Source organism: Trachurus trachurus (assembly GCF_905171665.1).
Source record: "Trachurus trachurus genome assembly, chromosome: 22".
NCBI classification, from domain to species: Eukaryota; Metazoa; Chordata; class Actinopteri; order Carangiformes; family Carangidae; genus Trachurus; species Trachurus trachurus.
This window is the reverse complement of record NC_139907.1, coordinates 7,235,203-7,259,671: the sequence shown is the minus strand read 5'-3', so window position 1 is coordinate 7,259,671 and position 24,469 is coordinate 7,235,203. Positions and strand designations below refer to the sequence as shown.

Below are 24,469 nucleotides of genomic sequence, written 5' to 3'. Positions count from 1 at the left end.
GATTCCTGTCATTCTCCAGTGAAGGTATTGGTCTCCGGCCGCGCAGCCAGCCCTCCATCTGCCTATGAATAGGACCAGTCACATTTCTGATAGCATTTAATGAAAAATCCACCCGGGCTTTGGAGAGGAGGGGAGGGGGAAAGGGGGGGGGTGAAGAGTGGATACGAAGGGAGGAGGAGGAGGAGAAGGAGGAGGGGGTGCCGACACAGGAGTGCTCAACAAAGAGTGCCTTTCACTGGAGTGGAAAGCGTAGATTGCTCCCTCTCTCCCTCCCCGCGCTCCCTCCTCGCTCTCTCATTTTGTCTTTTTTGATTCAACATCAAAAATGTGCCAAATGACTGGGCAGAAAACCCCAGAGGTTTTCAATGTGTGTTAGTGTGTGTGTGCACTATGTATGTGTGTGTGTGTGTGTGTGTGTGTGTGTGTGTGTGTGTGTGTGTGTGTGTGTGTGTGTGTGTGTGTGTGTGTGTGTGTGTGTGTGTGTGTGTGTGTGTGTGTGTGTGTGTGTGTGTGTGTGTGTGTGTGTGTGTGTAAAGTGCCACACAAAGGGACAGGTGTCTTGTGGTTTAAGGTGGCACTGGTGCGGGGGACACAAAGGTAAAAGCAAACAAACGTTTTGAAAAGACGTGCTCTCCTGGAATCAGTGGAAGAATCTGGAGCTTGTCTCTGCATTACATCATCATGATAATAATAATAACAATCCAAATCATGCTAATAACTGAGATTATCTAGTGTGTGTGCAACTTCCAAGGACACACGCTTGTGTTTGTTTTTCTTTATCTTTCTTATTGTGAAGAAACCCCATGAAAAGATAGAAAAACAACAATGTGACGCTCCGTCTCTCTGAAGATAACACACACGTCTCAAATACATGTTACATTTTTTAAAAAGGTAACATTATTTCACTCGGCTCTTTTGTGTTTAGCAAACACAACTCAGAATTTATGTGAATAATGTATTTGTTGTTGTTGAGGACTATTTCCTCTCTGGATGATACACATTTGCATGGTGCCACAGCAGCAGGACGTTGTGTGTGTGTGTTGAACCAACTCAAAAATAAACTAGTGTGCGGTGTGTGTTCATGGTAATGAAGGGATATGTCACCCAGTGCAGTGTGTGTGTGTGACTCATGAGAGGTTTTTGGACAATGGAGCTCCATGGCACAGAGGAAACAGACCAACCAGACTGTGGACGGACAGAAAGGATCACCTGTTGTCCTTACATTGACAGTTATTTGTATCTTCTGGGGCGGGGGTGCCAAATATACGGCCCGCGGGCCAAAACCGGCCCAACAGAGGGTCCAACCCGGTCCACAGGATAATTTTTGACAAATGTGGAAAATTTCATAGACGACAGAAGAGGCATAATAATAATATTGTTGAAATGACAGGTTTTCTGCTCTAGAAATTTCAGGTTGTTCATAAAGTTTTATAAAATCTAACTGTGCTTCTTTGCACTAAATGTAGAGTTTTTGTTAGAAGTTATTATGCTATTATTTTACTGGTGGCCCACTTGAGGTCAAATTGGATGTGGCTCCTGAACTAAAATGAGTTTTAGACACCCCTGTTCAAGAGATTTATGAATGAATGAATGAATGAATGAATGAAGGCTTTATTTCAAACATGTGAATGATACATCACACTTGAAGCACTTTGGTTGATACAATGCTTTGTATGTTTGAAAAGGAGTAGGAAGAAGCATTAGCTTATTCATTCTTACCCCTACAGTCGAAAAGCTGTTTTTTAAAATAATTTCTAATGTTTAGATATTCTATAGCAGCTCGGCTCAGTTGTCAGTCATTTGCACCCATACAAACATACAAGAAACCTAAACGTCTAAATGTGTGAACGCTCCCACATCTGCAGCAACATCACTTGTAAATGAGGACCGGTGTGTTTTCCAATGTTGATGGGAATTCAGTTAAACTCTAAAATTGATTGGAGTTGTCAGTGATGATGAAAAAGCAGGTGCACTGCTACAAAAACAACAACAATGCACATTTCCTTGTGGATATGAACAGGAAGTCCACAGAGCTGCTTTAAATTAGCAAAAGGTTCGATGTTAAATGAGCTCAGATACAAATGAAGTGAGATCCTGAGATGTGAAGAGCCAGTTTGGGCTCAGAGCACTTTTTTTTTAATTCGCTGGTGTTATGCTATTTGTGCATTCAGGAGTGAGTGTCTGGCAGATGTAAAGCAGTTTTTTTTTTAACTCGATAACTAGGTATTAATGTGTTCATCATCTTTTTTTCTGTATGAGCATCACCAGATTTAACCAAAACATCACCGTGCACAGAAATATGTATGCTCCACATTGACTTCCAGTCAATACAGATCAGAAGAAGCTGAACTCCTTTTGATTCTTTTTTTTCTGTGTGCATGAGTGTGTGTGTGCAACACTGGATGACGGCACTGTCACTGCCTCCCCCGGCCTCCCCCTCCCTCCCTCCCTCCCTCTCTCTCCCTACTCTGTATACAATACACAACCCAACAGGTGAAAAACAGCTCAGAGAAAAGCTTTCTTCCCTGCTCTGACATCAGATAACAGACTGCTGCCCTCACTCATTTCTCATCTCCGACAGACAGGACTCAAACGACTTCAGTGTACTCTGCCATTACCTCCATCTCGGCTTTTTGTTTTTTTTATCAAGCGAGGCAAACAACAGCGCAGGTTCGTGTTTGAGTTTGCTTTTGTTCTCCTTGAAGGAGGTCAACCAGACTCAAACTATCTCATTTACCACCGGCTGCAGCCCTTTAAGCGCCGTCTTTATCTTCATTCAAATTACAAACAACAAAGCGCTAAGGGCACGTTCTGCTAATAGGACAGCATACATTGATTCTCTTCTTTGCTCTTATCTAAAATGTTAATCAATACCCTGAGAGCTTGTGGCTGCTCTTTAGAGGAATGTGCAACAGAGAGCTGATCAAGAGTCTTCACAGTTTCCCCAGATGCTGTTGTGTTTTTTAATCTGCTGAACGGCTGACTGACTCCATGTTCTTCTGGGGAACTACACAGGCAAAGCGTTTTGTTGCAAAAAAAAAAAACATTTCTGAAAAGTGACACCTACACTCTTGCACAGGTGACTCATCGCACACAGGAAAAATATATAGCATATAGCTAGCTTTGTTTTTCCAAGAGCCAAAAGGAGCCAGCAGTGAATCTGATTCTGAATCTGAACGAAGACCTCTGCCCTAATTTGCATTAACATTTATCTGTCAAAATCAGAGGTGTGACTGTTAACACACATTCTGGTGCATTTCCTGCTGGTGTGGGTGCACAAATTGTTTTCCACACCTCATCTACCCACAAATTACTCCCAATCACTCTTGCTCTTAGAATAAAATATACTATTGAAAGTCATTCTTAGAAAAAGCAGGTAATCGTTAAGTTTAGTTCACAGCAAAAAGCAAAACAACGTGAACATCGATGATGCATAACTGCAGAGTAAATGCTTTCTTTGTGCCCCCTTTTCTTGCTAATCATAAGATAAGGCTTAACTGACTGAATATTTTATAGATGCTGAATGATAGAACAGCGCTTTATTATTTTCACAGTGGAAATAGTCTTTTCTTCTTTTCGTGGAATTATATAATAAAGCACTTTGGGTTATTATTACTTTTTTCTTTTAGCAAAGCCATGCTTGTGTTTTCTATTTTATATTCAACTTCTATTGAATTTGAAAATTAAAATGGGGACAATTCACTAATTAGCAGTAATCACAAAGTGCAGCTGAGGCTGATTGGTAGTCTGAGGAATGGGTTTATAAAAAATTCATTGCGTAACTGTTGAGACATTTCAGTCGAAACCACAAATAACCTCATGGGGATGCAAGGAGAGAAATGAAAGGAGAGTAAAGTAGATTCATCATCTGGGAACCACGGATGTTTCCTGGTGATCCATCCAATGGTTGTTGAGATATTTTAGTTTGGGCTGACCAAACGCTGGGACTCTGAGAAAAAAGAAAAAAAAACTTGGACTTTTGCTCCAGCTCTGAATATATATTTATCTCTCCCCTGTTTTCAGAGACAGTAGGAGCCCTGGCTGATGAAGTTATCCATCTCCCCGTGCTCCCGTGCTGCAGGAAGCCCAGATACAGATGGCCTCTTTCTGCTTGTTGCTCCTGAAAATCATCCTTCTTATAATCTGTCCATTAATCACAATCATAATCGGCAGGTGAACAGTAGGCTCCAGTAACTGTGCGGCAGTGACAGCTGGATAGTGGAAAACGCCTCGGTGGGGGCCGGTGGTCCGGCGCTGGGGTGTTTACTTGTTTGTGTTTGGAGGCTACTGCTGCACAACTGAGAGCCAAATCTTACCTGGCACAGCTACCAAAACTCTTGCGGGTTTGGTTACCAAGACAAAAAAAAAAAAAAAAAAAAGAGGGTAGAGATGGAGAAATGAGGCTTTCTTTATGGTGCAAGTGGGATGCAGAGTTATAGCTAGAGAAGGGGAGGTGGGGGGGTAAACAGCAGTGTGAGGGGGTAGATTTGAGAGCCCGCAGTCCATGTGCACGTCTGAATGATGATTAACTGTAATTACCTAAGCAGTACCTGGCCTGCATGCCAGGAGGCAGCCTCAAGATTAATGGGGCTCTGCTGAAAACGGAACAAAAGCTCACATTTCCGAGGTAATGAATCGCTCTGGTACTAAGGCGTCTTCACATGGTGCGCCCGGGCCCCCAGGGGAGGTTCATTACAACGGGAGGAATAGATGGATCCTCTGCAGCATTTTCAAACAGGGGAGGAAAGCAAGCAAGCAAGCAAGCGAGTGAGAAGGCGAGCAGGAGGAAGTCTTAAATCGTCCCAGACATCCTGGTTGCTACACAGCCTCCTATAACCAGAAGAGAGATAAACAGCCTCCTCAGTGCTTCTTAAATGGCTGGTAAACATTACACAGCAAACTGCCTTGTTTGCCTTGTCTCACTCACACACAAGGTGCTTAAACAATAAAGCTCGGCGCTGTGCAAACCGGTTAAGTAATGAAGATAAATTCTACTAAATTGATGCCTTTAAGGACTGAGTGACAAAAATCGGCGGTGAATCATTGTTTCTTTTCCCCCATTCATAAACTCCAGGCCTTTTTAATAGAAGGCTTGAGCTGAGCTGACACGCCACTCAGCATTATCTGCATTAAAGGAAGCAGGTTTCATTTGTACAGGAAGCACACAGTTTGGTGCAGCCTGGAGGGCAAAGTTTTATTACGAGTGTCTCCTGTTATAAATCACTGTCCCGAGGAATAACCTGCAGATTAATGGCGACATTATTTTGTTCGGTCTTGTGGAGGTTAATCTATGGTTTTTTTGAGAAATGAGTGACACTAAACGGAAGAAAGCCACTGGACAAAGTGTGAAAGAGAAGAGTTGTGCAGGAGCGAGGACGGTGATGTATGGAAACGGGCATCAATTATTATTGGGAAGTCAAACTGCTGGAGGGCAACAATGAGAGGATTTGCAGGCTGAGACATTTTTCATGCCCTTGAACATGTTACTTCCAGATATGTAGGTCGATAGCGAGATGAAATACAACCTGACTGGTGGTTTTTAATGTTTACAATGCACACAGGCCACATATTTGCCCCCGTATCCCATTCCTCCCATCAAGTCACGTAAATACCTCAAGGAATCGCAGGTTGAGGCATGCCCAGCTTTACATCACGTTTTGTGTGCAGCGGTGCCTTGAAAACCCAAAGGCCTTCTCTGTTTACAAGCCTCTAATCATGTTAATGACACTGCGTACTCCCATGCAGGCCCATTTCTCAATCGATCACGGCGACAAAGACCAAAATAAAGTGACAACGCTCAGAATTTGTGCCCGTGCATGTCTGAAGGAGATGAAAGAGATGCGAGATTCAACCTTTAAACTGCCATTTATCAGGGACGACAACAAAAAAAGGGGAGTCCAAGCCATTATCCTCCCTGTCGCCCTGCAGCCGCGCAGCGTGCAAACATAAATGTGCACACACACATGCATTAAAAAAAAAGAAGAACCTGCACCCTTGAATAATTTATTCAGATGAAAATAAACAGGGGGACGTACATTATGGATGTAGACCAACAGTTTTATTGAACATACTGTATGTGCAGGAGCATAAAGACGTGGGTGTGAAGAGGATCATGAGGTTGTTGGTTTTTTAATGTTATCCCATTAACTTCCACTGATGTAATCTTTATATTCCTGCTGAGCGCCGCTTGAACAACTGTTGTGCTGTAGCTTTTCTTTATCTTTTCAGACAAAAAAAACATGCATTTAAAAAAAGTTTAAGTCCAGTGATGGTCAATGTTTAACCTGCCCTGCCTTTTCCTGTACCACATTGGACAAAAGTGTCCAACGTGTTTGAAGACATTAAAAAAAGGCATATTTTACAATTTTTTTCCTGTTTTTTTTTGCATGAATCTTCTAATCCACTTCTCCTCTATTGATCCAAACCATTGATTTAATTAATTTCAGACTTTTAACCCCTTCAATGCCAGAAAATAGAGTCCCTGGAAAAAAAAAGTGGTGAAAAAAAGCACATAAAAAAGGGGGTTATTGGATATGTCATTGATGAGTAGCAACATTGATTTCCTGGGGTTTGTAGTTTTTCTATAGTGTCAGATTAAAGAAATGGCTCCCATAGACTTCCATTATTTAAAAAAATGAATGGAAGTCTATGAGGAAATGGAGTGAAATGGCTATTCGCACACAACACCCCATGGTTTGGAATTCAAAAATATATGAAAAATGATGAACCTTTACCAATTTTGAAGGCTCTAGCTAAACCACTATGAAATAGTCGTAAAATGAAAATCAGTCAAATATAAAGGTTAACTAGTGTTATAAAATATATATAATAAACCACACTGACTGGGATTGACAACATTGTTTTTCTTTATTGTAAGAGATGTTATAGCAGGAGATCATCACTGAAAACATGTGTTGTCTTCTCAATGCAGTGGCACAGTGAAGTTTCCTTATTATGACCCGATATTTCCTCTAGAGAGATGAACAGAGTTAAAGGAATGACAGACCCACACCTTTTAATTAGAGAAGTCTAATCCTAACACAACTGTAACCTAGGTGTTGGGAAGTGCTTTATATCAACAATACTGAAGAGATACTCGCATGCAGTAGTCAAAATCTGATAAAAAGTAGAAGATCGGTTTGTATGAATAAAGTGCATCATGGATTTACCGATTAATAAAAACAGAAACCCCCCAAAAAAGTGTGATTTGTGTCCAAGAATCACAGCTTGATTCTTTTGTAGATAAGTGTTTCTTCTTCTTTTCCAGTGATAGTTTTTCACTTTGCTCTGCTCAGTTTTTTCTCAGTCTAGTCACGACTAAATAAAGACGTTTTAATTTGAATAAACACTGATTTGTCCTTTCAGTGGTGCATCAAATTATCTCATTAACATAAAATCTAATGTATTTTCACAGCAGTGTGACACAGTGAGGCTCTTTCTAATCTTCTGTACAGCAGATTATCGGTGATGAGTTGGTCAAGGGGAGACAAAAGACTTCTCTCCCGCTCATTTCTTTGCATTAGATACTCTGCAAGCGGGGGAACGACAGTGTGGACAAAAGAGCAGCCATTAATTTATCTTCTCTATATGACCCTGATGCAAATGAAGGAAAATGAAAGCAAGCAATCAATTCCCTAATTGGGTTTGCGCTATTTTAACTTGTTAAGGGGGCCTCTGTCTAGATTAACGGGGAAGGTCAATTTCTCATTGTGACAATTACTGTATTCATTTCACAGAACAACAAAGGAATCCAGCCAGCATTGGGAAGAGGCTGCAGAGAACCAGATGCCTCCCCCCATTGTGTGTTGTGTGTGTGAGTCCTCCATCTCTACATCTTGTTGATTTCAACTATCACGCTCATTATGGGACAGTTTTTTTTTTTTTTAAATGATTGTCCAGTTTATAACACGTCTGGGTGAATCTGTAACTGCAACAAACATATTTCTCCATCAGTAAATATTCCTTATTAAATAAATTAAAGTTTATAAGAAATAAAAAACACACTTAAGGGTATTAAATTAGATTGGAAAACACTCAAAAAGCCATCTTCAGGATAGTGTGGATGTGTTATAATCACACGTACACGTCCGAATGATGATAAACTGCAAAAAAAAACAACTTTAAACATGCAAGATAAACTTTGGTGTGTTGCTCCGAAACACCACACTCTGACCTATCTGAAGTGTCGCTCCTTCAGAGAGGACACGCAAACAGCAGCAAACCCCGGCTGGAGAGGTTATGAGGTTCGAGCGGAGAGGCCTGAAGGCTGAGCAGCTGCAAAGCTGCAGTGGAGCGTTTATTTTGGCTTCCTGAGGAGCAAATCAGACTGTTGATATACAGCGTGACTCAGCTACTCCCTCCTGTCACATCAATGGTTTATTTACCAGCGTGAGGGAAACCACAGAATTAGAATAAAAATTAGATTATGTATCCCGGCGCTAAAAGAATTTAATTACTGCCTGGAAAACGTCTCAGGAGGAGTGAGGAGGATATTTTTTAGCAGCGTAGCCATACATCACGGAGCGAAGAGTGGGAGAGCGACGTGTCATGTCCGCTTTTTAATTTCTGTTATAATGTTTTTTTTCCCCCCTTGTTCCTGTCGGTAGAGAGAGAGAGAGAGAGAGAAAAGAGAAATCTGTTAAAAGCTCTACAAGCCGGCAGCCTTTTAACAAGATGCACTTAATCTTCCTGGTGTTTGCTTTAGTTAAATAAAGGGATTGGCTTTGTCCGGCTCAGAGTGGTGGGATGTTGATTCCAGCCAGTTTGTGAACCCCCGGCTCTTATCGGCCCTTTATCTGCATTTGATCAGGTTTCTAGTGTGTGTGCGGGGGGGGGGGGGGGGACAAAGCCAAGCAGACCAATAAGATTACATATAGACCCATTTTTGCAGGTTGGTGATATATCAACCACATGCACCCAGCGCTGCCTATGGGTTCAACCAGAGTTCATGTTATTAGTGTTACAGGCCTTTCATGCTCTCAGATCTCCCTCAGATCAAAAGGGCTTTGTGAGGTATGCCACCATCGGCCAATTAATGCCCACTAGTACAGCTGCTCTGCCTGTAAGGTCGAGACTAAGCACTTTTCACAGCTAAACGCCTCGACTACTTTCCCCCTCTCTCTCTCTCTCTTTCTCTCGTTTTTAGGTAATTATTCAGCTCTTTGGGAAGGTTTTGTAATTCACACCCCAAACATTGCGTAACAGGAGTCACAGAAAAAAAAAAGTGACCTTGGACCGTTTTCGAGTCAAACAACAAAAACCTGCTGTGGGCTTCGGCACAGAGGGATCTACGCAAATCCCACCCACATTAACGCCGAGGAGACACAAGTCCGGGGAGACTGAACTGAAACGAGGCTTTTTTTTTTTAAAGGCTTAGAGGAACTTCGCTTTAGATAAAAATCTCAGGGACAATAGTTACTTTTCAGGCTTTTAAAGCGGCACTCTAAAAAGAGAAGAAAAAAAAAAAAAACTCAGGCGAACCGAAGACTGGAGGGCTTCTCACTCAAGGACACTGCAACAGGATACACAGCTGCTGCCGGGATTAATCTGGTGGTGTTTTGGTGATGGGACGGCAAAGAGCCACAGTCTCTCACTCTCTCTCTCACTCTCAATTCCTGGCTCGTCCTGCCCTCACAGTGATATCCCAAATTACACCGAGGTGCACACACTGAGGCTTATAAAAAAAACCCTGCTCCTGAATCGTGCTTTAGCCTCAAGACTGACTCCATTATGCCACATACTGAGTCACAGCCAGGCTTATCTATACTACGCCACCTACACCCCCAGTCTTTGGTCTTTTACTGTATATGTTAATGTTAATGTGTGTGTGTGTGTGTGTGTGTGTGTGGTGCAAACGTTAACACATTCAGACTTGAGGCTTTAATTCCCCTCTTGGTTCATCTGTGATAAGAAAAAACAAACGAACACTGGGCACTTCCTGTATCACAGTTTGCATCCAAACATCATCGCTCAACTTAAACACATCAGATCCCAGACTGAGCAAATTTATACAACTAAACCATTTGTCACACCATGCACACACACACACACACAGAAAACAAAGCCAACAATCTGAATATATACACATTTACATATTCAAAATAAGATATGACACATCCAACACTCCCCTAACCATTCAATCAGAGCCTTTAAATTAAACCGGTACCCTAAAGTTCAGGGATAAAAGCAACGCTGCCACCTGGTGGTGACGGAGAGAGAGGCAACAGAAAAACCTGTTAAATCAATTTTAAAAATGCAACAAAGTAAAACCTTAAGAATTTTAACACAATCTTTAAACAGATTATAATCCCTGACAAAAAACTGCAAAGGATTGATGGACATATTAAATGTATCCATAAAAAAGAAAAAGGCACATGAATTACTCCTATAATACAGCAATATGGATTTGTACTCATGCAACAGTAGTGGGCCGTCACGGTGCAAAAACTTTAACAGAATGTAAGACACAGTTTTTGTCTTTGTTATGATTAGCAGTTGAATTGTCACAAGAACCGAAGCGGGCCGGCGCCACTAGTGTCAAACCTCAGTGTTTGTCGTTGTTTCTGATCTCCTACATGTTGATACGTCCCAGACGTCCGGTGAATTTGTCCTTGTCGATGTTCTTGTTCTCCGGGACGTGTCTGAAGGTGCAGTCCTGCCTCGTGCAGCCTGTGGTCCTCCAGAAGAAACACTCCTTCTTGTACGGGCTGCAACCACAGGAGGAAAAAAAAAAACATTTCAAGATGCTTTTCTATGCAAAACGCCCTGTAATATTTTATGCTGAACGTGTAGAAATGATTTAATGCAGTTACAGCACTACATAACTATAAACACTCATAAATGATCATAATGCTTTATAACAATAATCATAACACACTATAAAGCATTTTTTCATTACTTATAAGGTCTGGTATTATAATACGTTATAATTGTTAGTAACTCTCTGACAATGCCCACATAGATAATGCTTTATAAATATAGTTATAATGTGTTATAATTGGCTTATAAACGTTTATAACTATCATTATAAACACTCATAAATTATCATAAGGCTTTATAACAATAAGCATAACACATCATAGAGCATTTTATAATAGCTTATAATGTCAGGTATTACAGTAGAGTTATAATGCTCTATAATGTGTTGTATGCTTAATGGTATTGCATTATCATTTATGAGTGTTTATAACTATAGTTATACAGTGCTATAACTGCATTATAACTCATTATAAGTATGGTTACAATGCATTATAGAGATAGGCGTCAAATAAAGTGTTATCAAGGTTTTAAAAAACATTCTGGCAACCAGCCTGTGTGACATTTCCATCCAGCGAGTTTTAAAACTGTAATACAATGAAAAACATATAAAATGTGGCTTAAGGGGGAAAAATATGGATTTCTTTCCCTTTTGAATAATTATTGACTCGAAGATACAGTATGTTCAGTTGAAACAGTGGAAATGTTCTTACGCTGAGTGTGGAAACGGATCAGTGAAAGCTGATTTGAAGGTGCCCGGGTCGTTGTGGTGTCTACTGGGATATCGAACCGCCAGTGGAGCCCCCTCAAGCACCATGCCCTGCAGGAAGGAAGACAGTTCATGTTTATTATTAACTGAGAATGTGAAGATATCATTTGAATGACTAAATGAGAGAAATTTCCAATTTAAACTGCTGTAAATATAAAAGAAATAGAAAAAAAAGAATTTATCCATTATTTTCTGCAAATAATCTAAATATTTTATCTAGAAATTGTCAGAAAATAGAAAAAATATGTCCATATCAGCTTCTCAAGACACAAAGTAGCATATTTGCATGTGTTAAAAACACAAAAGACATTGGATTGTGATTATTTTTAATAATAAATCCAATCAAGTGGTTCATCTTCTGTTTTATTCATTGCGGCTCAACAACTATTATTATTGTGCCAAGAGGTCAGTCACAGTGGACGAGTGTGAACCAACAACTAAAGCAGAGAAGCCTGACACTTGATAACTTTAATTTACATAATAAAACAAAATATTTTCCTTGCATAGTGTAAAATAACTATTGAAAAACACAAACGTCGAGTGAATTTGTGGTGAATCTTTTTGAACATCTCTTTAGGCCGACCGCTGGAAAATAGAAAAAAAGGCTTTTTCTTATGATGGGAAAATAACGGTACGGTTTCAGAGAAGCAGACAAACTTTCAAAGAAAGAAAAGCTGCAGATGTCAGTCACTGCTTTAATAACATACAATCAAAAATATATCCTCCAACCTCCTGCTCCACTTAGACAGCTCTATAGTCTGCCAGCGACTGAGTACACCAAAAATACTCTCAGGTTCACATTGTAAACTTTGCACTTATAACAGGAAGAGTCTTCCTTTGTGTCATTATAATATATAGGGGATCTACACTTTTTTCCCCCTTTAAATTAAAGTATTTCTTTAAACCTTTATTCTGTGATTCCAGCTGAAAGGTTTGCTCATTATTCATGAGTCACACAGACTGAACCACTCCCTGAGTGTCGTCCAACAGGATCCATCCCAACACAACAGCAGCAATGACGTCTTTACTGTTCCTGTTTGCAGCTGATCAAACATGATGCATCGGGAAAACCCAGTTCAAAGTGGATTTAAGAAGACAGAGTGACTTTAACACTACATACACACACTTTAATGACTTGAGAGCAAGACCCATTGAAAGCTCATAAAATATGCTAATGTAATGTCAGCTACAGCTACAGATACCGATGTTCACTTTCATCTTCGTCCCTGCTTCATGTCCGTGTCAATTACCGACCAAACCCTGACAAATGTCGCCCCAGACAACGTGTTTCTTTTGATCCTCCACCAGTAAATAAACATAAGACACTTACATTAAAAGACTGAATGGCTCTGTCGCAGTCTTCCTTTCTCGTGTAGTTCACAAAGGCACATTGTTGTTCCAGCAGCATCTTGATACTGTAGACTGCCCCAACTCTGGAAAAGAGAAAGAGAAACAGAGATATGAGTTTGATAATCCAGGAATTAAAGCTCCACTTATGAAATAACTTTTTTTTTATTCTATAGACCTTTTCAGAGAGTATAAACAAAGACAGGTGTGGCTCATTAGAAAACGCTCTGGTACACTAAATGGAATGGAGCCTTAATTAGTATCCTTGGTAACACCTGTATTTGTTTATACTCTCTGAAAAGGTCTATTCCGTGCATGAAAGACTTCAGTGTTTTCATTCTTTGTTTCCCTGTTTGCTTGAACTTTCTGCATCTACTGTCAAACTGAACTTGTGCAGCATCTGTCTGTGACAAAGTGCTGAGCATCAAGATCCTCAAACAGAAAACACGACGCTGAGAGGCGAGAAGCAGCTCAGACTCGCGGTACTTCACCTGCTGAAGAGCTCGTGAAGTATCGCGTAGGTGACGGCAGGAGCCAAAGATCCGACCCAGATGGAGAAGAGATCCCTGCAGGCAGAAGAAGAGGAGACGAATTAACATTTTAAAAAATGATATGATACTGCATTCTGGGTACAAATCACCCTGAAAAAGACCTTTTATTGCAGAGCAGTAGTTTTCAAGGTTGTACAGTGGATGGGAGATCAGTTGTGTTAAAGGGATAGTTCAACATTTTGGCAAATTCTCCTATCACCATAATTCCTATAGTCATAGCAGTAGGTTTGTTACCTTTAATTATCGGTGCATGAGACGTGAGCTGCTAAGTGAACGGTACTTTTGCCGTTCCCTCATCAAACTCATCAAATACACAATGCAACAACTCAAAACCGCTCTGATGGACAAGTTGTGACCTGCACATTCACCACGCTATGAGATAATCATGTAACATTACGAGACAGAGTTGTTTTAGAGGCAAATGCAGCCGGAACTACATTACAGAGCGCAAGTAGTAGTAGTAGTTCAGAGTATTTGCTTCATGTGTTGTAATGTTACATGATTATCTCATAGCGTGGTGAATGTGCAGGTCACAACTTGTCCACCAGAGCGTTTTGGAGTTGTTGAATTGTGTGTTTGATGAGGGAAAGGCGAAAGTACCATTCACCTCCATTGTGTTCATCTCAAAACAACATGCACCGATAATCAAAGGTAATGAACCTACTGCTATGACTATAGGGATTATGGCAGTAGGCGAATTTGCCAAAATGTTGAACTATCCCTTTAAGGTTGTACTGTGGACTGAGACTAACTAATAAACCAGTAAACGTACGGTTTCACAGAACTCCTTGATTGCGGGGTCGGCGACTGGGACTTCGACCTGCTCCGGACCAGAGCTTCAAAGTCTTTGACCTGCAGCAGTCTGGTGCGCGCCGACTGTCGGACGACCCACTCTCCGTCGTCCTCGCCCTCCAGCAGCACCACCGGCTGGTCGGCGCCGTCCGAACTGGCAGCGGCATCTGGAGAGAGCGTTATTATCACAGTCATCAAAAGAAGTTCAGGCATCAGGAGGGCATCACTGATGTCATGTGACCGTCGTCTTCGCAGCTTTCATGTCCGAGGAAGCATTTGGTGACATTTACCTCCAGCACCTTGGTTAGCGTTTCCAGAAAACAGAGCTTCGACCGCTTCCTCTAATGTGGCGTGAGCTTTCAAGGCCTCCGTGCTCTGTGCCCAGCTGAAACCCATTTCCTAAAAACGGATGTGCAAAAAGAAACAATCTGATGTGAGACAACTGTGCAGACATTAAAGAAACCACATCTAACCTTAGACTCAGACAGTAGTGTGTCTTTATGTAGCCGTTACGCCAAGAGTTTAATAACCACTTGGCGGTCGGGTTAGCACGTCCTTTATGGGTGAGTGAGTTCACATCCGTTACATTTACCCTAATAGAAATCTCTGTTTTGGCTGTTTAATGGGTCAATGACGTAATCTCAAGTGGTGTAATGGGTATTTTTTCATAAAAATCGGAGTATTTACACAGGTAAATAAATCTGGACTCAAATGTGGAATAAATGTGATTCACTTTTTGCAATGCAACACTATGTTTCTTGACAAATTTTACATAATTTATCTGAAATTATTGAGAAAAAAAGCAAGCAGTGTTTTTAGGATATGTCCTGCTCAGTGTTGCCAAAATGCATTAAAATTCAAATATAGAAATGCAGCAAAAAATCTATTTCAATATAATGTTTTCAAAATAAAGTATGCTTTTTATGAGTACACTTTAATTCACTGTAGGTGGATAAAATATTTCATATGTATCATTATTCTATTGTGGTTACACATTTGACATTTTCACTGCATTCTGCATCTTATTTTTGTTTTTAAAAAAAGGTTCAAATGTCATTTCAAATTACATAAAATCCACATGAATACAAATCTGATGCATACTTTTAAAACTATTTATATTTATTCATTTGTCACTGAACCTAATATAAACTGTGCAGAGAAACAAGTGAGTAATATATAAACTGGTTTGGCAACTTCCTGTATTCAGATGAATCTCATGTGCACAATAATTTCTCAAGTTCAATTTAATTTAAAAGTTACAGGAACCTTTCCTTTTGAAGAGGAAATGACATTTGATCTAGTAGTAAAGGGCTCTGCATGAGTTTCCTACCATGAGATGTAATGTCTGTGCTCGTTTGAGCTCTTGCACGGCTTCAGCGCTCGAACTTTCCAGATTCAGCACCTGCTTGTAGATCAGTGAAGCCTCATAATATCTCTGCAGAGGGGAAAAGGAGAAATCACAGGCAGTAAGTAAAAGATTTAAAAAGCACCAACACCTTTGTAATGATGGAAATTTTCATTGCAGAGGCTATAAAACCAAAATGTCCAACATAAATAGTTAATATTTAGTAACAATCTCAAACCAATCCAAAGTATTCCCGCATAAATTGCTTTAAAAACAAATATCCTAAAGAAGAGGACCTCGGCTACATAACGCTGAGTTTCAAAGGCACATATTCCTAGGAATAAACATCTACTGTATTCTGTGTATTGCAGTTTAGGCTTTGACTTTATGTTTTATAGATGTGTTTGTGAAAATGCGGAGGCAGTTAGAAAAAACGATAAGCAAGAAGAAAACATCAGGAGTATTCATTCAAAGTATCTGGGGGCACGTAATAAAAACAGAAGCAGCACAGTATAAGCGGCGTTAACTGGATACAGGTGCAGTGATTTACCTTGAGCCCACACAGAGCTTTGCCTTTCCTGAATAAACCTTTTACCCAGTTGGGCTCCATGGAGAGTGCTACATCAGCATCCCTGAGAGCGTTTTCATACTGCTGCAGTCTTTCATAACACAGGGACCGATTTCCAAACAACCTGAAACATAATTCACCAACGGTTTTTAGAGCAACCCGCAACATTTCTGGAACTGTTTCTATCTATTATTAGTATTCACTTGTTCAGCATCATTTTTTATTATTACTTTGAGTATTGTAGTAGGAATTTCAGTATGTATGCATGCATGTGAGTGTGTCTTTGTTTGTGTATGTGTGTGTATGATATAAATAAAATAATAAATTTAAAAAAAGGAAATAAACAGTTTTTTAAAAACAGACCAACAAATGCGGCCACAAAATGGTTGCAGAGTTTCATGCGTCTGATATACAATAATGGGAATAACGGTGGTATAAATTAAAGGTGTTACTAACAGCACTACTTTTTTCAGTAGCACAATAAAACAAAAAAGTTACCGTTTCCCCCGTTGCAAGTCCAAGTAATTCGACATATTTGTGCATTTAAAAAAAAAAAAAAGTAGTAAGTTTTCCTGGTAATGAGTTACTTCTATAACGTAGTAATTCTATTCAGTTACTAACTCAGTTCCTTTTTTGGGGAAGGTAACTAGTAACTCAAATCAAAAACTCAAGAATCAAAAACGTCTTGTTCCCGTTTCACTCACTTTCACTCGCTGTTGTTGATTTTCAAATGTTTGTGCTGTGTTGTGTGAACTGCCAGAAAGGTAACGGCTGCTTTAACTGCTTGTGTGAGAGCTTTAAATGATAATAAAATAAAAAAATAACAATGGTTTAAGTCTTTTAAGGTCCTCGTTCGTACCTTAATTCCTTTGGGTTGAATTTAATAGCGTCAGTGAAGCACTGCACTGCCATGTCGTACTGACCGGAGGCAGCCAGGCGGTTTCCTGTGCCTGGAAGGAAGGGGAAGTGTGGTTGTGCCGAGTCAGTAACATTACTTCCATGTTTGTTTTAAGAAACAGAAGAAAAAAAAACAACATTTATGGAAAATATAACTTACCAGCCAGCTCTCTACTTCTTTTTGCATATTCTTCTAGAGTTGGATCCATAGTTTTCTGTAAACAAAACAAACAGCGTTGCTGCATTATTGTCTGAAGCATGAATAGTAACTCCGGGAAACAAACAGTGAATTTGCATGTTGCCAGGTAACCAGGTCCAGCTGGTTGTTATTCAAAAGATATGAGAGTGAGACTTGTAAAAGGGTTCTTATGTTTCAGAGTGGACGGTTATTTCAAATAGACTTTTATTTATCTTTTTTTTTTCAAGAAAACATACCCAAAGAAGTAGGTTTCTGAATTTTGGATAAAATTGCACAGTAAACATGTTAAATAGCAGGTTTTCTTTGTTCCCACCTCTTTACTGGGCTCCTGTTTCTCCTCCTTTTGCTGTTGAACTTCATTTTTCTCCACAATTTTTGGCTTTTCCTCTTTAAGCTCCTGAGCCTCTGGTAATTTTACTTTTTCCTCTTTTGTGTCTTTTGCAGGCGGCTGGTTACACTTCTCCTCGGGCACCGATTTAGCGGTTGAAGCATATGAATTATTTAAATCCAAATCCTGTGGGTGGTAAAAAAAAAAGACAAGGTGGTTGTTTTATGATAATCCTCTGAAAAGCACTCTCATGAAAAAGTCATGTCATTCCTGAAATCATGGATGATTAGTAGAATAGACAGCAACAAATCTAGACGCATTGATCTGACACTGCAAACATTTTAAAGACGAGTGAAACCAGATTCAGATTGAAAACTGAACACAGCGTTTAGTGTCGCTTACTGTATTAAATCTCCAACCTCACTTGTGCTCTAAACGCATTCATAAGTCACATAAAACTGACTCTAAAACAATAAAAGACAGTGTGGAAACAATTTGAGAGACACAAAAAGTTGGCCTGGACTAAGGTGTTATCTCCCTCCATCTACAAACATTAAAGGGATAGATCAACATTTTCATAATCCCTATAGTCATAGCAGTAGGTTTGTTACCTTTAATTGTAGGTGCAAGCTATTTTTAGAACGGCGGAGCAGAGCCGCGAGCTGCTCAGAGCTACGCTACGGAGGCTCGTGGGATTTCTTGGTTTCCCTCATCAAACTCATCAAATACACAATCCAACAACTCCAAAACGCTCCGGTGGACAAGTTGTGACCTGCACATTCACCACGCTATGAGATAATAGAACGATACGAGATGGAGTTGTTTTAGAGGTAAATTCATGCAAAACCACTGATGCGCATTCCAGCCGGGGCAGATTTTTAGCAAGCAGTCTCTGCATTTACCTCTAAAACAACTCTGTCTGGTAACGTTCTGTTATCATCTCATAGCGTGGTGAATGTGCAGGTCACAACTTGTCCACCAGAGCGTTTTGGAGTTGTCGGATTGTGTATTTGACGAGTTTGATGAGTGAAACCAAGGAATCCCATGAGCCTCCGTAGCGTAGCTCTGAGCAGCTCACGGCTCTGCTCCGCCGTTCTAAAAATAGCTTCTAGGAATTATGGCAATGGGCCAATTTGCCAAAATGTTGAACTATCCCTTTAAATTGCAGAATATTGACATCATATGTCTTAATGGAATTCTACACCTTTTCCTCTCAAGTTCATCAGCACATGAAAAAGAAAAATTGTAATTTTGATCCACAAAAAAAAAAACTGAAATGTAAATTCTCCACAAACCTTTTGCTCCTCTTTCTCCTCCTCCTCTTTCTCTTTTTTGTTATTCATCTTCACAAGATTTTCTTCTTTACTTTTACCACTGCTTTCGTCACCTCCAGCAGCCGCGGGTTTATTTTCACTTTTATCACATTCAGGAATTTCATTTGATTCTGCATTACTTTCAAAAATAGGATTTTCGTCCTGATTCTCTGAGGAGTCGGACTTTCCTTGTTCTTCCTCCTGAAATAAAATTACATTAGAAACAATCAGACCGGCCTTGGCAAAGGTTTAGCTTTGATTTATCTATTCACTGAAATTTAAAGACTTACAGGTATAATTTCTTTAGATGCATTTTCCTTCTCCTTCTCTTTTCGCTTCTTCTCTTTTTTACGCTATGAAAGAAGGAAAAAAAAATGTTATGAGGTGCAGTCAAAATAAAAACTTTCACTCATTCATTTAAACGTCAGACTTAGGTCAACACTGACCATTTTTTTACGTTTGTTCCTCTCTCTTTTATCCTTACGTCGCTCCTCCTCTGCTATCAGCTCCTGTGCGTGTCTATCTGCCTCCTGAAAGCAAATAAATACATAAATACATTTAATCGAATGTTCAAGAAATTCATAATTCCTAAAAACAGAATAAGTGCGTTAACTTACCTCGTCAGTGAGTTGTGTAATTCGTGGATGCGGCTCTAAAGACTTGCGAGCTGCAATATTTGGATTAAAAGGGTCATCGCCATCACCGTCGTAGTCGTCTTCCTCATCCTCATCATCCTCGTCAGAAAATATGAGGTCTTGACTCATGTCATACGTCTGAAAATCATATCCTGAAACACACACAGACAAAGACACAAAGAGCCAGTGTGAATGTACTGTACATGCCTGAAAGAGCAGTAAGAGTTATTCATAAGGGAGGCAACAGAGAAGCCTCAAATAGATTTTCTATTTCTGCAGGTTTATTGAAAGTGGTCGATCTAATAGATCTTCAGACCTTATAATATATCATGTATAAAGCAAAGAACAGATCATTACCAGAACATTTACAGGACTTGTTCAAGCTGGAGGAAGAGGATTGAAGCTTGATTTTAAACATACATTTGCAAGGTCTAAGCTTAAAACAAATGTGTATTTCTGTTGCAGGTGTAAAACTATGGCATTCACAAAGCAAGGAACTGAAAAGTTGTATAACAAGTATATCTCAGTTTAATAAAATGTTTAAAAAAGAAAAAATAAGCGCCTACAAAAAAGAAGAAGGAGAAAGAGAAGAATAAGTGTCCACTGCTATTTTTGCTTGTTTCATCATCTTTAATTTTTTGAAATAGAGTATAATATTGGTGTTGATATTAAGCCAATGCATTATAACTATAGAGAAGGGAAGGTACTAGTATAAGTTTTTCTTCATCCTGCTCCTTTTCATGTATGGTGATTATGTGTACATCATGTAAATAAGTGCAACCGTGTGAAGCAAGTAAAGTAAACTGTGGTGGAAAATTGCTGTGATTGGTATTCCCCAATGTAATAAGTGGTAACATAGTCTTTGAAGTAGTTATAGTAAGACCATGTTGCAATCCTGTTAACTCCATTAGTGGAGACATTTGACTACAATAAACCTGGGGGCAGAGGAAGGACACTAGGATGACCCATGACATGTGCAACCTTGTTTACTAACTGATCTAGGTTGTAAATTCCTATAGGTACAACAACAACTGGGGAAGCCATTCGTTGAGTAACTTGGTTTATTGTCTGAAATGAAAGAGATTTTTAATAACAACAAGTCTATAATTAAATTTTGTTTATTACTGGTGTAATTATGTATCCCTGCCTGGACAGAGGTGTTATCTCTCTCCAGCTACGGACATTAAAGGGATAGTTCAACATTTTGGCAAATTGGCCCATTGCCATAATCCTTATAGTTTTAGCAGTAGGTTCGTTACCTTTAATTGTCGGTGCAAGCTATTTTTAGAACAGCGGAGCAGAGCTGCTCAGAGCTATGCTATGGAGGCTCATGGTATTTCTTGGTTTCCCTCATCAAACTCATCAAACACACAATCCAACAACTCCAAAACGCTCTGGTGGACAAGTTGTGACCTGCACATTCACCACGCTATGAGATAATAACACAACGTTACGAGACAGAGTAGTTTTAGAGGTAAATTGATGCAAAACCGCTGATGCACGTTCCCGTTGGGCGCAGTTTTTCGGCAAGCAGTCTCTGTATTAACCTCTAAAACAACTCTGTCTGGTAACGTTCTGTTATTATCTCATAGCGTGGTGAATGTGCAGGTCACAACTTGTCCACCAGAGCGTTGTGGAGTTGTTGGATTGTGTATTTGATGAGTTTGATGAGGGAAACCAAGAAATCCCATGAGCCTCCGTAGCGTAGCTCTGAGCAGCTCGCGGCTCTGCTCCGCCGTTCTAAAAATAGCTTGCACCGACAATTAAAGGTAACGAACCTACTGCTATGACTATAGGGATTATGGCAATGGGCCAATTTGGGCCAACATTTAAAGAACAGGGTGAAAATCTGTTTTTGGTCAAATATCACCTCCCTGTAGTTGTTCAGTATCATCATCATTATTTCTTAGTAGATAGTGAGTGAGAACAGCGTACTTCATCAAAACTGTCTGTGCTCTTCTTGTCTGTACTTGTGATTGTGATTGTGAAACACACAGTCACAGTTTCAATTCAAAGTCCACATCTAGAAAAGTACAGATAATAATAGTGGTTTTGCTCCATGTGTTTTATTGATGAGGCCATATTTTTAAAATAAAATGTTGTTCTTCTGTCCAAATAATGTCTGTTTGAACTAATCAGGGTTTTTTTTTTCCCATTCATGACATTCAGTCATTTCAGCAGCATGGCTCCAGAAACAACCAGCTGATTAACACCTATCATCATCATCTCAAAGAGAGTCGTTTTATCTCTTAAATTAAATAAATTACCATTGCCTTTTCGGGCAGAAAGTGGTTTCAGGTTATCAGGAATTACAACAACAACATGATGTTCTCTCTCTTTTCTGCAGCAGATATCAGACACAAAAGAAAAACGGTTTAATTTTGGTGGTTTTAAATCCAATAATAAACAGTGGTGGTGGTTTCTCGCCAGTTCTCTTCTCCGTCATCACTTTAAAATAAATAAACATCCAGCTAAAGGCCTTACCAAATAAGCCAGTGGCGAGTACGTTCATGATGGAGTTGTTAGGAAATCGTCCATTTATGTAATCCACCAACGTTTCCTGAAATGAAGACAGATCAACAACTTTAAATGCACACAGTAATATATAGTTTAATAATCAGTTGTACACTTTAGTGAAAAAACATTTAAAATCAGCCAAAAGTTAAAAAAGTTCATAGTTCATGTTTTTCCTCTGCAACTGTCAAGTAAATACCTTTTCCCGCTCCATGTGAGTGATGAAGACTCTGTAAGTTTCTCATCATTTTGTATGTGTGAGCTCATTTTTTTTACATTTGGTAGGTCATATTGATATTGTACTGTTGAGACTTGCCGCCTACTGGGATTTATATTTAGGTTACAGCGTTATCAGACAATAACATTCCTAATCAGGAATGAAATTCACCTATGAACTATCATCAACTTTATTTAAGATATCTGAAAAGCGACATGTAGATATCTTTAATTGAGGTAAATCAAAGATATCTTGAACTAGAATTATGACTAGTCAGAATCAAATTGTAGATATCTCAAACTGGAATTACTACTAGTCGTAATTCAGTTACAGATATACATAATTCACAAACTGACTGCAACTGAACTGAAGATATCTGTAATAACAAACCCCATACATGAGCAAAAGTGAGATAATTTGTCCTATAGGAAGAATGAAGTTGTGGATATCTGAAATGACAATTGTGCATAGGAACAATGTAGTTGTGGATATCTGAAATGACAATTGTGCATAGGAACAATGTAGTTGCAGATATCTGAATTGTTCTTTTTGACTATAGGCAAAACTGAATTACAGATATCTGCAACACATATCCAGCCTGGCTATTAAAATTGCTTGCCAGCTTGCTAGCTGTTGGCACTTTACCACCACAGGTACACTGCCAACCTGAAAGACCTGTTGTGCTAAAACAATTACAAAAAAAAAAAAAAAAAAAAAGGAAGAGGAAAGAATAGTTTAGGTTTCCAGGGGTTTGAATCATACTCACGTGTGTGTGCATCAGTCTTGAGTTTTCTCGGATTCTTTGGATAGGTGCGCCTCCTGACAGGTAGACAGAGACCAGGTGTGGTTATTCACTACTCACGTGACTGTACCACCGGTTGGCACGAGTATATTACATTACGTTACATTACATATTACATTACATTACATGACCGACCATGTTAGCGTGCTAGCTCTCTGGGAAGCTAACTTGCTGTAACACGTCGAGTTCCCAGTAAATGAAACTCAGCGATGCACCAAAGATAATGAAATACAAAACATTTGCTTCATATTGACCTTTAACAATGTCCCGTCTTCTTGACATGGTGTTAAGTTAATCTTCTTCTCGCACACACAGACGCTGCGTTGGACGTTGAATTTGACTGTATCTCTTGATGTCTGTGACTAAAACAGTGATGACTGTTCGCCCTTCTCGCTTCCGTGTTTGGTATCTTGTGAGTTTTTATACCCTGAGACAAATCTCACAGGCTGCGGCAACAGCGTCAACGCTCATTGGCTGTTGCTCTGGTTCAGCGTTCTGATTGGATGTCCCGTCTGTCAATCAAGGTAAAGGGGGCGGGGTTTAATGCAGCGAAGAGTCAAAAACTGAGGGCAAAATGGCAATTAATAGAAAAATACAGTGTTTATGTGTGGGGTTTTTTTATTGGATAAAGCAGATATTGAAAAGATTTGGCCTCGAAATGTAATATTTTTTTGTGATTTCTGTGGATTGTGATTATATTTCAGTGTGTTTGCCTTTTATTTTTTGCCCATATGTAAGTTTTTTTTGTAAAATACATATCAAATGACTACAAAATGCTTCACCAATAAATTACAACAGTCAACACAGAGTTTACACCTAAACATAGTCAGTTCCTGGGTGACACCCAGGATTTGTCACTGGGCTGATGGATTGGATTGCATCAGACTGAAATAAACTTATCTGGTATTTAACCATGTGCCAATGTACTGCCTGGGAAACTCGTGTTATTTTTATAAAGCTTCAGTTTAGGACAAATTTGATTATATTGTATGTATAAAATATAAATTAAATGCAACAGGTGTGTGGGGGAATAAAAAACAGAGGCACCTGGTAAGTACAGGACAAAAATGATTTTATTTTATTTATTTATTTAGTTTTAGTCAACCAATCAACCACAAATATACACGAAATCATAAATATATATACTGTCTGACAGTATATATCTATGGACAAAATGAACACAAAGTGACCATAAGGAAGTGAGAAATAACCAACAAAGTAATTATAATCCCTTTCTGTGAAATTTTACACTGACTTTTAAGACACAAGAGAGATAAACGAGGCACAGTGGAGTCGTCTACTTCTACTACAAGCTTCTGGATGATTTGGAGTGAACTGCTACTGTCTTTGAACTGGAAGAGTATAATAACTCCTCTTTTCTTTAACACAGGAAGTGATCCATCTGTTCAACCAAACGATCTTCGGCGTTCCCCAGTT

The 24,469-nt window shown here is 39.4% G+C and overlaps 1 protein-coding gene across 1 annotated transcript; it reads right to left on the bottom strand.

The window, feature by feature from the left end:
• Nucleotides 1-6,735: 6,735 nt before the first annotated feature.
• Nucleotides 6,736-23,432, bottom strand: LOC311005844 (uncharacterized protein). The gene is made up of 18 exons (XM_083998454.1): nt 23,287-23,432; nt 22,997-23,049; nt 21,984-22,059; nt 19,482-19,651; nt 19,311-19,394; nt 19,155-19,217; nt 18,847-19,065; nt 17,537-17,737; nt 17,185-17,239; nt 16,987-17,077; nt 16,110-16,251; nt 15,545-15,649; nt 14,505-14,613; nt 14,195-14,381; nt 13,363-13,437; nt 12,855-12,957; nt 11,469-11,575; nt 6,736-10,706 (listed from the first exon to the last, which is right to left on the bottom strand). Exons 1-18 carry the CDS (start codon nt 23,312-23,314, stop codon nt 10,571-10,573), a joined length of 2,004 nt encoding a protein of 667 aa, XP_083854580.1. The 5' UTR covers nt 23,315-23,432; the 3' UTR covers nt 6,736-10,570.
• Between the last annotated feature and the right edge of the window lie 1,037 nt (nt 23,433-24,469).